The following is a 16,112-nucleotide window of genomic DNA, read 5'->3' as shown; positions in this document are numbered from 1 at the left end:
TTAATTTGAGTTGTATGGGGTATAAAAGGAATAGTGAAAGTCATGCCTGTCGCATAACAGCTTTATATATTGTTTGTTGTTGTTGTTGCTGTGTTTTAATATGTTTTTTTGTTTGCAGCATGAGATATTTTTAGGATGTAGAGTCTCAAAAATGGGCTTGACAGTTGGAATTCTTCATGAATTTGAGTCCAGATGTTGCAGAATAAGAAATCTCCTCAGCTATGTCTCTCTTCTACTGGCATGAATCAGGCCACACATGATTTCCTGGCTTTAAGGCCAGGTGGCACATTAGGGATTATAGTTACATACCTCTGTTCTCTTCCTTCCAAAACAGGGTGAACTTTCCCAGACTATTTTATGGAATAAAACCATGTCATATGCTATTTGTGAGCTGTCTTAGAATATAATCTGAAACAGCACCAGGAGCTAGGAAGAAGCAACATCACCCCATAGGGAAGTCACTGACAATTAAATAGTCTGTTCTTTCATGGACCAGAAATGTCCATGGCATTGTCTTATTTTGTCTTCAAAAAATTCCAGTGAATTAAAGACACAAATTGTCATCCTGAAGTGCCAACCAAATACTTTAACAGGAGAGATTAGGAACCACCAGGATGGACTTTCTCACCAAAATTAGAGGAAACATAATCTGTCCCAGAATCAGGACACTAACACAAGGCTTGAGGCAGGGAGTCAGAGTGAGGACTCCTCCCCAGTGGAGGAGTTATTTAATAATCCAGAGCTGCACAGTGTGAATCAGAGAACAGTTAAGATACTTGGGAAAGGGAACCTGGAGAAAGGGGAACTTGAAATGGGAAATTTGAATATGAGTTTAGCCATCTCAAGAATGCATGCCATGAGAAGAAGCCTTGTGGGTTATCTAGAGGTAGGCGTCTGTCTTGTGCTTTTAATTAGAGAAGATTTTGCCTTCTTTTCACGTAAAATTGAAAAAATCTTGAAATGTCTGTAAGTTCCACTTAGGGATAAAACTGTTTGCCATTGAGATTTAGTCCTGGCTCCTACTGTAACACCAAATCCTTGAGGACATTTGTGTACTTGACCTTCCAGAACTCCTCTCTCAGCTCTGTAGCTCAGTGATTCCTTGTTCCTCATCTGTGCATGGCATGTACAGCCCACCATGTATAGAATGGTATCTGACGCACGTTGAATACATATAGATAGCTTTCTGCTTCTGACCTTACAAACTGTCCACTTCAGCACTGTCATCCTATTAAATGTCCAACTGCAATCCAAGAAATGCATTTTAAACATGAATGCAAACATTTCTATTACTGATAAGACCAGCGCAGCATTTTTTGCTTTGCTGGGATTGGGACCTTGATAGTTAAAGTTATATTGGAGTAATAACACTCCAAGGTCGCATCCTTTTAGTGACATGGTAAAGAAAGGGCAGGCCATTGCTGAACTTGTGCTGATAAAATTAAGAAGGATTATTTTTTGTGTTTGGTGACATAAGTTAAAACTGAAAGAATACATTTGTGATCCATAAATATTTTACATCACCAGGAACTGGGAGAAAGGTACATGTTGCACCATTTGGCAGTTGGATTCTATTAATGCTGGAAGTCAGATGTTAGAAAACTTCAAACAGCCATCTTTTCATAATACATCATTTCAAAATACATAGGTACCGTGGTTTGCAGAGAGAAGCTTGTAGGCAATTCCAGCTTAGAAGACTAAATCTCTAATTTATAACCTCTCTCTGAATATGCTCCATTGTGCTTCATTTCCATGTTCGATAAAGGGGGGTAATAATCTTTATTGATCTGTCTGCCTTTCAGGAACATACTAAGGAGAACCTAAGAATCACTTTAGTGTTTTGAACACTTTTCATATGTGCATTTCTTTCACTACAGCTCAGTAGATGAGCTGCCCATTTTACCAAGTCCCTTCTCTCAGGGAGCATCTCCCTTTTCTTTGTCTTCTCTGCTCTTCCCATCCAAGCCTTTTTTGACTGGCTAAGTTTGGTAAATTGATAATGACTTTGTCATTTCTCCTTTGATATCCGAGTTGCCATAGCTAACCAAATGAACAGTTTCCACTTAAAGAGATGGATTAAGTTGTCACCTACTTCAAGGCATGGTAGAGGAAATAGAGATGTTTTCTGAATTTTCTTTTACTTTTTCTGTTACAATACTCCTATTACTCCAGCTTCATTATGTCTTTATATAAAAAGTTTTATTTTATTCACAAGTTTCATCAGAAGCCAGTTTCAGATGCTCTCATAGTTCTACAAAGAGTCCTTAAAAAGAGTTACTTTCTTCAACCGAGGGCTTGCAGACAGTCTTCTGTACAATCTCCATTTAACAACTCACCCTAATATTAGTTTTACAGGCACATTCACATTTTAGGAAATCAGTACATTCTGAAATCTGAAATGTCACTAGCGTCTCTTTCTGCAAATGCTTGCCCCAGAAATGTTAGCTAAAATGTTTTATCTAACACCATCTCTCCTGCTGTTGTGTTGTATTGCCTTGTTGTCATCCAAAAGTAGTTGCGCTTTCATGAATTTAACTTTATGAGCTGTATCCTGAAAGGCACCAGCATCTCTTTGGTCTCCTTGAAGCCACAAGAATTTGTTGGTCATTTAGAATATCAGGCAACTTAAAGAAAATGATGTTTATTAATTAAATAATAACTAAATTATTAATAATAATAATAAAACAATAATAACTAAAATTACTAGTAACTCAAAGAACGTTATAGAAATGTATCTGTTCACAGTTAATAATGCTGTAAATTTGAAGAAAGCAAGAAAAACAGGCCTGATGTTTGCATCTGCTTCACTCTACATCCAAGAAGTGGGAACAAATCATCACCCATGGGACAAACGTGGCCCAGCATTTCTTTTGTACACTCACAGCCACAGCAGATTTGTTGGGGGTGGGCAGTGCTGAGATGTGTAGGTGACACATGACTTGAAAAATGACTTTGAAAGTCCTCAACACGCTATGAAGGAATGATTATTCCCACACTTAGCACGTCACACCTATCTTTATGTGCCTGTATCACCTAAGTTTGATTTAGCGCAGGTGAAACAAATCATTCTGTGTGGCATGTGTATGTGGCACCTGTTCATTTTCCCTTTCTGTGTTGTTTTCTCCAGATCATTGGAACAATCCCACTGATGCCTAATCCAGTCCCCTCCAGCCAGGCAGCAGGTGGAGCTCAGGGCCTTCAGGTGCAGCCAATAACTCCACAGTTATTGACCAATGCCCAGGGTCAGATCATCGCTACCGTCATCGGCAACCAGATTCTCCCAGTGATCAATACCCAGGGAATAACGCTATCGCCGCTCAAACCAGGCCAACAGGTAAAGCAGCAGCAGCCTGAATGATTGTCAGAACAGGTGCACAAGAATCTTCTACTCCTCACAGACTCTCACAGTCTTTCTGAAAATTCACTTCTTTCCTGTTTCTGCTACTGAAAGGTGAATTTTGTTGCATATATGTAATTATAATAAAATATAGTATCATTTTAAATGATGTATTTATACATTCATGTGTTATCCAGCTACTGTTTTCCCATTGAGAGGTCAGTATGGTGTCAAAAAAAAATTTCTGCAGAGAAAGCAGAGTAGGAATGTAAGGCCTATGAAAGTTCAGTTCATTGGTTGGTGGCCACCCAGTAGACTGGGTTTTGAAATGCTTTGCAATGCATGAAGGAAATAAAGAAAAGTATGCAAGTGGAAAGACTCTTCACGGAAGGAGATTTTTAGGGAGAAGAAAGGGAAGAAAGGGAAGGGAAATAAAGGGAAATTATTATTCGGTGTAAGGCACCACATAGTTCACAGACTACAGGGTGGATACAGAAAGTTCAGTGATATCTGAAAAGCTTTCTATACTTTTTATGCTACTCTAAAGTCAGTTTCATTATTTTGCTATGGTTAGCGCCCAGCCTCTGCTTCTCACACTGAAGTCCCAGGAAGTTATAGGAAGGGACACCAAACAACATAAAGATTCCTTACTTGCATCTATTGGAACCTGCTCTAGGAAGTATTTTTGATCAGGGGGAAAAAAAAAAAAAAAGAAAAAAAAAAAAGAAAAAAAAAGATAAAGCAAGTATTGTATGGAACAGATAACATGTATTATCATTTTTATAGGTGCCACAGAAAATTATTTTGATGTGTTTGTGCTCCCTCTACTGGCTCTTCACCTTTCCCTGAAAGAAGAGGAAGTTCTGCTATTGATTTCAGCAGAAGCAGAAATGAGTTATAAAAGCCAGAAGCAGAAATGAGTTATAAAAGCCAGACTCTTCATAGGAATAATGCTGATAAATAGTCAGAAGCGATTGAGATAGTACTATGCAAACTGCCATCACATTTGAAAAGTAAATAGAATTATACAAGGTATAAGGAGATCCTGAATTTATCTTACTGCCTGGGTGAAGTCTTTCCTGAGGTGTGTTTGCTAATGATAGTATACTTAGCCATAAATTTAAACCTTGTTTGCAGAAGAAGAGTGATCAGAGGGCTCAGCAGGGATTCAAAATTTTTTCTGAAAACGTGCTTATACTGCATTTGGTGCCTTGTAAGTGGATGAAAGAAGCTACAGAGGGGGAAGGGAGGGAAGTACAAGACCAGTTTTGAAGAAGTTTTGAGAAAGTCATGGAGAATAATTGAGGAAATAAATAATGTAATAAAAAATTCCTTTTAGATGATCCTAGTTTAACTTTCAACTTGTCAATTCCTTGGCACCGAAGTACTACAGGAGAAAGTAGTGATTGCAAGTGATGATAGTAAGCTGCTGCTTGTTAGCTGAGTCACAATAATTGTAGCCTGTTTCAGTTGTGAAATAATGCAAGTTAGTGCTTACTTTTTGCCTGAAGACTTAAATGCCCTGGATATTATTTTCAATCAGCTTCACTTAGGTAGACTACGTGCTTTATTTGTTCATACAACTTTTTCGAACTTGACAGACTAAAGCTCAATGTCTCCTCATGGAAATGAATTCATAGATTACTTACATGAAACATGAAGCAGTGTTTCTTCTCTGTTGCAGTTAGGTTGCTTTTTAATGTAGGCAACCAATTCCTTTGTAATCCTATCGCTCTAGTTTTAAGGAATAAATAGGTGTTCTTGATCTGTGCTCTTTGAAGTGTCTACAGTAGGGAATGCTCCTCTTTAAAGTACACTGAGCCTCACTGTTTCCACTGTTTTCCAAAATTTTGCTAATCTAAGCAGCAGCACCTATGAGAATTCTCCTGCAAATTGTAATGGATTTCTAAAGAGGGCAGATGCTTGTGCTGCTGTTGTAGTCCGTGTCTTTTTTATCTCTGTTCATAAACAAGTTTTTCTTTGCCTTTAATATTTTTTTACTGTCCATCTCTCAACCGTTTCAATTTCCACAATAATCTCTTAGAGATTTTGTGATCAGAACTGAATGCCATGAACAGAGTGAGGATGCATCACTGATTTATATAATAACATTATAATATTTTCAGCATTATTCTCTGTTTTTATCTCAATGCATTCTATCAACCTGCTTTTTTTTTTTTCTAACTATCTCTACCCATTGAGCAGGTTTTTCAATAAGCAGATGTGTCCACCATGATATAACTTTGCTGCCTTGATTATTACCATGTGAGTCACTAAGATGATTCCTTTTTTCATGTGAATCACTTTTGCACCTACTCTGTATCTCATCTGTCATAATGCTCCCCTGGTGTATTGTAAGCAGATTCTGTAATTTGTTCATGATATTCTGTACTAACCTAAGAAGTTCACACATTTCTCTTGCTAATACAACTTCATTGCTGTTCTCTATCTTTTCTTGCTGCTTACAGCCATTCCACAAACTTTGTTATAAATCTTTGATCTCCACTTGTAGTCTGTTTACTTGAAAAAGAATGATTTATTCCTTTGTTTTGTTCTTCTTGCATTTGTAAACTTTTTATGTCTCATAATGGAAAAGTACCTTATAAACTTAACATGGGCACTTCCTCCATGCCTCTCAGGAGGCATTTTGTCAAAATATAGCACATATGGCTAAATGCCATTTTTTCAAATGAACATTTGAAAGAACATTTTTTCAAAGAACAGATGAGCTTTTCTTATTAACTTTTTAGTACTACTGTTTGCTACCAGATTTGAAAACCTTGTTTTAAGAAGTGCTTTTGTGCCTTGAACAACATCTGATTGCACCAACACCACTGACAGAAGAACTTGAACCAAGATTATTAGAGTCTCATAAGTGTCAGAAATACAAGAAAGGTTTCTTCTTGCATAATGTTATCCTTACAGCTTTTAGGTACTTGGTGAAGGCTAGTTAAATAGATTTCTCATAAAAATCTAATCATAAAATTACTAAATTTTACTTTTCATAAGTATTTGCTTGCCTACAGCACAGAAACAGTTTCTGCATATTATATAGTTCTCCAGTGCACCTCATCAAGAGGGTTCCGTTTCCTTCTTGCTGTTGTCTAGATTCATTAAATCTGGCTTGTAGTCCTAGTTGTCCTCAGATGCGTTTTATCTACACTGTCTGCCAGATCTTTTCATATTTCATTGTGTCTCATAACACTACTAGCTTTGGGCTTCTGCCAACTCTAACACAATAAAACAAGCTCCTAGGCAGCATTTTCTTACGTAGTTGGTTTCCCATCTTCATTGTCACTGGCTGTCGTGCTCCAGATCCAGTTGCTGAAAAGATAAAGCTCTCAGATGAGTCTGTGGTCATTTTTTGTACAGCTACTTTCCAAATCTCATGTCAAACGTTTTCTTTCTGCTGTCTCAACCTACCACATGCTCTACACCATCTCATTATCACAAATCCATGCAGTCTCTTGGTTTTCCTCTCTCCCATTAAAATCTAACCAGCTCACAAACATTTTTTCTCTGCTGCGGTCTTAGTACTTTGATACTGTCATGTTTTGTGAGAAATGAGCTCTTTTTGTTTCTGTTTGAACATAGCCAGTAAACTGTGCTATCTCAAACCAACTTTTTTTTTCTTCTCCTTTTTTAATGTATTGACTTCAAGTTATGAGGATGTCAATTTTCCTCACTTTTTCTCTGTTCCTCTATCATTAGCATCCTGCAATTCCATTTTATCTTTGGATAAAATACTAGAATTCAAAACTCAACAATACAAGTATCTATTTACTATATTGGATTTTCCTTGCCATAGCAGGAACACTTGACTTGTAACATAGGTCTGACTAGTTTTCTTTATGGCATCTACACTTGCCAATAAGATTTCACAAAAAAAAAAAAAAAAAAAAAAAAAAAAAAAAGCCAATATAACTGCACCACACCTTTGGGAATAGGAAGATATTGCTATACAACCTGTATCATTCTAAGGAACTGAGCCATAGAGAAAGTGAAACACTTCACTGTGGGAACATTGTTGATACCTTTGAATTGTGCACTTACCTATATAGTTTTATGTCTGTTACTGTAATTGTGACTTTATATCATTCCTGATAGGGGTCAGAAAAATGACTGGTGCACCTGATTTACATATAAGATTGTCTTCTACAGAAGCACATCTGTGTTCTCAACTCATTTTTGAGAGGCCAGAGACCTTCAACTACAGTGTGTGCTTTGAACAGAGTTTTGATCCCACAATAAGGCTTCAGATGGAAAGCTTACTGAGATGCTGCCAAAATCCTATTCCAGTTATGGTCACAGCACACCAGCACTTCTTTACTGTTTTCTTCATTTCGAGTTGAGCATTTGCATGGCCTGGGTGGACCCAAGCCGCTATCTTGTTCTAGTTTTCCAATGTAATGATCCTGTCAGTGTAAGCAATGTGCATGGAGGCTCCTTATGCTGTATTGTAGTATCATATACTATAATAAGAGAGGGATATTTATTAAGCATCAAGTAGCTTTCATATTCATTTACTTGAATTCAACTAAATTCACACGATGGGGTACCGTCCTCAGGCCACAGTGGAAACATTCTGTTAGAACTGCTGTGAAAACGATTTGGCATGATGTGTGTTGATATGTGTAATAGCTTGTTCTTTTAACTTGCTGGAAGATTTAAGAAAACGTTTTTGAAGCCCATGCCTGTTCATGCACCGTGAGTAGGTTTGAAGACAAATTTCTTCTGCCATGGTGTTTTCAAATCAAACGATGGCATTGGTACGCCACTACTATAATGCAAGGCATTATGGTGGCACTTCTAAGTACTTAGGAAAGTCTTCTTACATCAGTATTTTCTATGGACTTTTGTTTTTATTAGAGCTAATAAATGTATTTCCCTATGTAACATCAGAAATAACTTGGAATTACTTATTTGTAGCATCTTTGTGCAACCACTGCTAGTTTCTCATCTGGCCTTTTTGTTATACTTGTCTTTTTCACCTCTATCTTCTGTAATTTGTTGTGTTTCCTTGTCTCTCAGATGCACTTTTCACTGAATCATAGAAAAATAGGATTGGAGAGGACCCCAAAAGGTTGTGTAGTCCATCTCCTTCCCCTAGGCAGGATCAACTGTCCTTGCATCACTCTTGACAGCTGTTTGTCTAACTTATTCTCAAGAATCACCAGTGATGGAGATTCCCTGACATCTCAAGACAACTTAGGCCACTTCTCCTTAACATTAGAAAGTTCTTCCTAATGCCTGACCTTAGCCTCAGCTAATGCAATTTAAGACTGCTGCTTATTTCTCCCTTTCATTAGGGCCATAATTTGTCCTGGTTGGTTGTTTGTCCAGACTGTAAAAAAACCAGTAGCAGTTCTGTTAGAATACAGAGCAAGAGTCTCTCAAAGTTTCTTCATTTCCACTTAGCCTCTTTGTTGCATTGCAAACCCTCTTTCATTAAGTTATACAAAATTCCTTGTTACTCTGTTGCTTCCCTATAAGTTTCTGGATGTGCGGAGCAAATCCCTGGTCTCATCAGAGTTCCAGTCAACCATGCCAAGTTCAAGAATATATTACATACATAATTGAACAACAAAACTCAGTCTTACAGACCTAATTCATTCTTCTTTGTCATTATCTAGCAATACCACCTTCACTGTTGACAGCAGAATGTAAAACTGATGTAAGAGATAAGAATCAAGCCCTTTGCATTTTCCAGTTTATTCTTATAAAGTGTTATGCTGCACTTTATACTTCTCATATTTATCCTATTCCTCTCGCTGTAGTGTGCAAACATATATTCCTGCCAGATACTGATCAGTGTTGCATGCAGTCATCATTCTTGGCATGTCTACTATATCCACCTACACAGAATGGCACTTACAGCAACGGCTTCCGTAATTTCTGTGCCTCCTTCTGTCTTTCGATGGAAAATACACAACGGTCATAAATATAATTCATATCATATGTACATGTCCAAAATTGGGAAATGCCAGCTATTGCGAGTTTGAATTGATTCTGTCATCTGGAATCTAATTCATAATCTAATCGTTGCCTCTCCTTAAGGCTATTTCTGGAATGGAAATTATAGTGGATGAAAAGAGAGAGAGTATTTTAATGCAATTTCATGTCATAGATAACTATCATTGTTCTTTAAACAGGACATTTACAGCTTTACCATCACGTCTCTAAAACAGGGGATGTGCTGAAAATTATGTGGAGGCTCAAGATGGAATCCTCCCTTAGTCTCTGTTCAGGCCATAAGGTGACTCTTCAGCCTCTCCAACTCCTCTGCTCCCTTTTCTCTCACTAGCATTAAGTTACAGCCCAACAATCTGTAAATATCCCTTGTATACTGTTGTTGCCCCTAAGGTCACTATTCACGCAGACTTTACTCACCATAAAACTCTTTGCTCAGCTAAAATTCTTAGAATTCCATACATTTGTCCAAAGATTTCTGGAGGTCTGACAAGGAAACTGTCAAGCTTTTGGATTTCACAGTTATTTTACAAACATATTCATAAATGCAGTGTGCAATCCCTGCATTTGTACAGGGATTCAGATGTTTCCTAGATTTAACCAGCTTACTTTGCCTGTGCTACATGGTGATTGTGCCTGTGTGCTCCCTTTGCAGGGACAATTAGAGAAAGTACATCCATGTTGATGCTTCCTGGAGACATTAAGCTCACTGTGTTCATGCTCAGCAGTTGAACTTTCAGAATAATATCTGTATTGTGGCCCAGAAATGCTGCACATGCCATCTGTCTTTACATGACCATGTGTTTCTGCCTGAGAAATACTGATGGGAATTAGCACAGAACCATAAATAATTAAGGCTGGAAGGTCAGGGTTCAAGAGATTATCCAGTCCACTCCGCTGTTCCCCAGTGGAACAGCCATTCCTGTATTTGTCTAACATACTGCTAAACACTCTCATAAGAATGTCGTTAGTTGTCCCAGCAATGTATGCCAGTGCTTCACTGTCATGTTGGAAAGCTTTTCTCAGCATATGATTTGAATTTTCATGAGTATTGCACCTCATAAAATACAGGACAGACTCATTCTCCCTTCTTTTCACTAGCTCTGCCTTCTTCACAGCATTGTATGTGTTACAGACATCACTCCTGTTCACACAGCTCAGAATGGGAGTTACCTTTTCTTAATTTTCACAACACCACTGTTGGTGACATCCTCAAACTGAATTCTAATCTTGCATGTCAGCCTATCAAAAGCCCCTCCCAGTGTGGCATGGGCATGTAAATTTAGTCAGCATCTCCTCCGTCATCCAGGTCATTAGAAAAATACCAAATAGTGCAGAAACAGGCGAGACTTCTGTGAACGTGCGCTTCAGTTTCAACAGCGAGATAACCACCCCCTCAGTTTTGTTTTCCAACTACTTTTGCATTCATTCTGCAGCAGTTTCATCTAAACTATGTCTTCGTACATTATAAAGAATGTCACACGAGGGAGTGTCGAGAAACTTGTAAAGTCAAACCACCTACTGCTTTTTCCCTGTCCACAAGGCCAATTACCTTGTCTTACGGGGAGATCAGATTGGTTTGACACAGTTTGTTCCTAACAACCCATGTTGTCTGTTACTACCTTGTTTTCTTGCAGGTGCTTACAAATTGTTTGATTATTTTCTTCACTACTTTTCCAGGGGTTGAAGTTCAGTTGACTGGACTATAATTTTGCAGATCTTTCCTTTTAGATAGCCATTGCATTTGCTCCTCCACCCCTACAGATAAACACTAACATCTCTAAGCCTGTTCCAGCCAGTGTGGAAACATCTAGCTCATCTAAATACAGTATTTTTTTTCCCTCACCTAGGCAGAAATCTTTAGTTTTGTCAGAGAATCCCTCTGACAGCAGTCCCAGAGTCAAAATGGCTGCCATTTTCCAGTCCGATATCTGAAGACATCATTCGGGAGCGGTGTGGGCACAATGGATGGGACAGCCATTTCTGCAGCATTCAGGGGGAGCCAGCCTTCCTAGTGGGCTCCTTCTCTGTAAAAGTAGACGTTCCCAGCTGGAAACACTCTAATGATAAAATCTAGCCCTTAGTGATTTTTTTTTGCAGTTACACAGTGTTTGCATCAGAAACCTGGAATCCTTGCAATCAGCTTCTCAGCTACCATCCCTTTGATACAAAGCCCATTTTCTCTTTTGAAAGTTACTTTAAAATAACAAAAAAACTCAAGATAATGTTTTTGTTTATTGACCCCTAAGGAAGTCAGAATAGGCTGGACATGGACAGATAAATAATCTTCTGTAATATAAAAGGGTAGATTGAGGTTGCTTGCTTCGTTTTGTGTTGCATTGTTCCTTGTGGAAGATTAATAAATAAATAAATAGATAGATAGATAGATAAATAACTAAAAGGAGTTGTAATCGCTCAGTTCTTAGTCAGGCCCATAACAGGAAAAATATGATTAATTTATTCTTAAGTATGGAAATTCATCTTCTTAAGAATGGAAATTCTTAAGTATGGAAATTCATATTCTTAAGAATGGAAATTCATCGTCAAGGTGATCAAGGTGTGCCATACAATTTGTTGTCTACTTAGCATCAGTCATTTTTATGTGTTCTGGGAGCGTATTCTAGATAATTTGAGTACCACTAATGAATTCAGATCCTTTTCTGAATTTGTTCATTCAGTAAAACATCAAAAGTGAACAATTCCTTAGAATTCAAGAAATAGATTTCAATTACTGATTTTGGGCAAGGTCAAATAAGCCTTTATCTTTCTTCCTCCCTGAGAATGCAAATAACAGCTATTACTTAAAAGTGAAGCTTTTTAGTACATTTTTGCAATCTTTTTTCATCAATATCAAGAATCGACATAAAATAAAGGTTATAAAATAAAGGTCTACTAAGTACCAGCCAGCTACTGCATCAGAAGTATTCTGTAGTATAATTGGGCTCTGAAAAGGCTGTACTGAGTGACTAGAAGCCAGTTCAAAAATGTAACGTCTATTGTGTATCTTCACTACTACCCCTTGAATTAGCTGGAAGGTTTATGTAACAATCAGGAGCATGGAATTTTGGATTTCAACCCCACGTGAAAGTTTGTGATAGGCAGAAGAGATTCATGGTTCTTTGCTTTCTCCCAGAAAAGAACCAAAAACTACACTACTGCAAAATTTGTAAACAAAAATTTCTGAAGACAAATGCATCTGTCACAGTGCATCGTTTGCATTTACTGTGCTTGCTAGACATCTTTGACACAGTCTACATGTGATAGGTGTCTGTGTTTAAGGAAAGGACAATTCATCATTTGAGAATTAAAATTTCAGCATTTTAGTTTGTTTGCTAAATCCAAGGTTGGTAAATCCAATTATTCATTTCTGTAGGGAAATGAAGGGAAGTCCCCTACTTTACCTTCTCTTCCCCATCCCCACTTTACTTGGCCCTGGTCCAGCAGTATGAAAAGATGTGTCTGAAATAGTGCTGGTTTCTATGAAAACCTGTGTAGATAATAAAAGTCTGACTTCATGAGTCAGAGAACAGGTAAGAACATCTATTTATTAAATCAGAGTGCTTCTGGGAGCATCATAGATCTCTCACCACTCATTTCAAACAAGAATTTAGCTGCTAGTTATCTCATTAAACTGAAAAAATAGTTGAAAGTCAAAATGCAAAGGAGCTCAAATTTCTCCTGCTATAACACTGTCATCTGAACTGAGTCCATGGTATTTAATGCTCTTACGGGATTTGTACCCTGGAAATAGATGGGTGAAATGTTACACTGAGTTTCCTATTACTGCTTCATTTTCTAAATACCTATTTTTACATTTTAACATATAGCTCCATCAGCCCTCCCAGACGCAAGTGGGACAAGCAGCCTCACAGCCCAATCTCCTGCATTTGGCTCACAGTCAAGCATCTATGTCTCAAAGCCCAGTTCGTCAGGCTTCCTCTTCTTCCTCCTCATCCTCCTCTTCTTCAGCTTTGAGTGTTGGCCAGTTAGTCAGCAGTAAGTATTGCTCCCTGGCTCTCCTTGCTTCTCCACTCTGTTTGTCCTTCTCACTGCTGAGTTTCCTGATCTGCTTTCCTTACTTCTTTTATGTTTCCCGTGTATCAGATTGTATATTGCTAACTAGAGTAACTTGTACCAATAAAAACTCAGTGCTGTGACAGATGGGACTTAAGGTAAACATACCTTGAGGAATCACAAAAAAAATGCTTAATATGCACATAAAAATGGTAGCAGCTGTTAACTGACTTTGTTAACACTGGACAATTCTTAAAACTCGAATGTAGTTTACATTCTTCGCAAATGTGAATGTTTTAAATCAGTATAATGAATTACACTGCTTCATGTTTGGAGGGCAGCCCCTTCTACTTTCGGTTATTCTGCTTGTTTGTTAGTATTTGTTTGCTTAGTTATTGTAGCAAACTGTTTTACAAACCCTAGCATTAGATGAGAGACCTTTCTTGGCAGGAGAAGCTTATGCAGTTTGAGCAACTAAGAACTGTTAGATGTGGGAGAGAAAAGGATGCTGTGAACAGCTACCTTCAGTTTTGTTGTTAGGATTGTAATAGCTGACCTCTGACCAGCCCCTTCTTCCAGATCACACATTTCAGAGTCTTCACTATTGCCTGATTTGCTTTGGTCTTTATATAGCGAAAACAACAGGTTAGAAGTATGGATAAAAGCATTAACAATTTTTGGCACATCTGCCAATATCTATCAGTATTGCATGACTTCATTAGAAGAAAACTACGTGTGCAAATTTCAAATGAACAAATAGTGTAATTTGTGTTGTATTGCTAACGTGAAATGTATGGCTGATGCAAGCTAAGGAAGGGCTTGGAAAACATTTCAAAATCTTGGTTGGGTTACTTCAGAAATTGTTTGTATGGAGAAGTTACTAGCAGAACTATAGTGATAATATGGAGATAATATAGTGAGTGATAATATAGTGATAATATCATGATAATATGGGGGGGGGGGGTAGCTGGAGATAGGGACAGGGACTGCACCAGAGGGTGGTGGGCATGGAACAGGTCTGCCCAGGGCAGTGGCCATGGATTCAAGATGCTGGAGTTCAAGAAGAATGGTCTCAGACATAGGGTCTGATTTTTGGGTCACCAGGAGTTGGACTCAATGATCCCTATGAGTCCCTTCCAACTCAGGATATTCTATAATAAAATTTTGCTTGTGTAATTCCCAGTGTGAATATTTCTATTCTGGAACAAATACACCTCAATGGAGAGCTGTAGGTACATCAGATATATAGATATAGATATAATTATACTGAAATAAATACACTACTATAAAATTCTAGTTCTACTAGTAAATTTTCTCATGTAGACAAACTTGTAGAAAGAAGGCAAATAAGAAGCTTCACACTAAAAATACATAAGGTGATATCTTATCTATGTGGGAAAATTGACTAAAATAGCAAGTATAGAATAAAAACTATTTCTGGCTGGTCCAGAATAGTTTCCCTTGTAGACACTCTTGTAAAAAAAGATCTAGAATAACTATTGAGGGGTACTCTAAACCTCAATAGATGTTCCAGTGAATTTCCCCATATGGGTAAGCATCCTACACAATAAAAATAACATGGAAGAAGCCCTTTTAACTTCATAACATAAATCACTCAGACGTTAGGAAATGCTAGAAAAAGAGTAGTTTGGGCAACTGTATCTAGCTCCTCTTTGAACACGTATTTTTTAATAACCAAGTATATAGTGATTAACATCACAGAATCACTTTTTTCTCATCCTTCATTCTGTGAATTTCCAATGGCATTTTTCAAAGGATGAATCACACAGTAAGGAAAGCTTTTGTCCCAGCATTTATTCTCTATCTGGCTCATGAAACTGTTCCCCTGTTTGTGTGTAACATTTGAGGTAGGGACTTGAAGGGCAAAAGGCGGTCTTGCTTCTGGCAGCAGAGGGCTGAATAGTTGTAGATCTATCTACCACATAATTGTGGTGCAATTGCAGGCAAGTCACTTGCAACTGATTTTTCCACAAGTGCTCCCTCAATTTCCAGCTTGAAACTCCTGACTTTAATTTACAGAAGAACCTGGTACTCGCAGTTACAATTCAAAGTGCACTTCCACTGTGGAACTGTATAAAGAACCATTTAAAGTCACGGTCTAAAAATTCATCTTCTGCTTGACCTTGACAGGGTAGCTAAAAATGCCTTTTGCCTTAATATCTGCCCACTTGTCTGTGAATGAGAAGGAGAAGACCCTCATCTTGTAGAAACACAAGGAAATAAATTAAGATTTCAAAAAATCTAGAAGCTCAAGAGGAAACGAATAACTATGCCTTTGGTGAAGAGCTTTAGCAGAGGTCTAGGGCCACCCACTGAAGAAGTAAAAAGACTTCAATCACTTTCTCCATAATGAAGTACATTCATCTTGTGCACTGGAGAAGACAGGAATCTGTGGAAAAAAACTGGTCTGGTACTCAGACAAGGATGGTAGGCTACTGTTGTCCTACTATTCTGTAACTTTTCAGTGTTTATTTATATGACTCTAAGGCTGTTCTCTTAACTTCATTTTTTATTTGGATATATTTCAAGGCTTTAACAAAAGCAGAATAGTAACATAAGTCAGTTATTTGGCGAGATTATATTTCTACCTGGAGATATGAGATCTTCTGTCAGATGAATGGATGAAGAAGCTGATAGGTTGTGTTATCATCTTATTTTCCTATTCTAAAAGGGAATGAAATGTGCTGTGTTCATGGAGGCAGAGGCATACAAGACATAGGATTATCAGTTTGGTTGAATGGGGAAGATGCTTTAATGAATATAGGCCTTT

At 37.8% G+C, this 16,112-nt stretch overlaps 1 protein-coding gene across 1 annotated transcript in view; it reads left to right on the top strand.

Annotated features, from left to right (window-relative positions):
• POU6F2 (POU class 6 homeobox 2) overlaps positions 1 to 16,112 on the top strand; it is a 247,270-nt gene that overhangs the window by 221,082 nt on the left and 10,076 nt on the right. The window contains exons 6-7 of the mRNA XM_042888910.1: positions 3,128 to 3,334; positions 13,135 to 13,303. Coding sequence (XP_042744844.1) covers positions 3,128 to 3,334; positions 13,135 to 13,303 — 376 coding nt within the window. The remainder of the gene's footprint in view (positions 1 to 3,127; positions 3,335 to 13,134; positions 13,304 to 16,112) is intronic.

The sequence above is a fragment of the Lagopus leucura genome, unplaced genomic scaffold (genome assembly GCF_019238085.1).
Source record: "Lagopus leucura isolate 7727_CA_CO unplaced genomic scaffold, USGS_WTPT01 Super-Scaffold_100157, whole genome shotgun sequence".
Classification (NCBI taxonomy): domain Eukaryota; kingdom Metazoa; phylum Chordata; class Aves; order Galliformes; family Phasianidae; genus Lagopus; species Lagopus leucura.
This window is presented reverse-complemented; position numbering and strand designations above follow the sequence as displayed.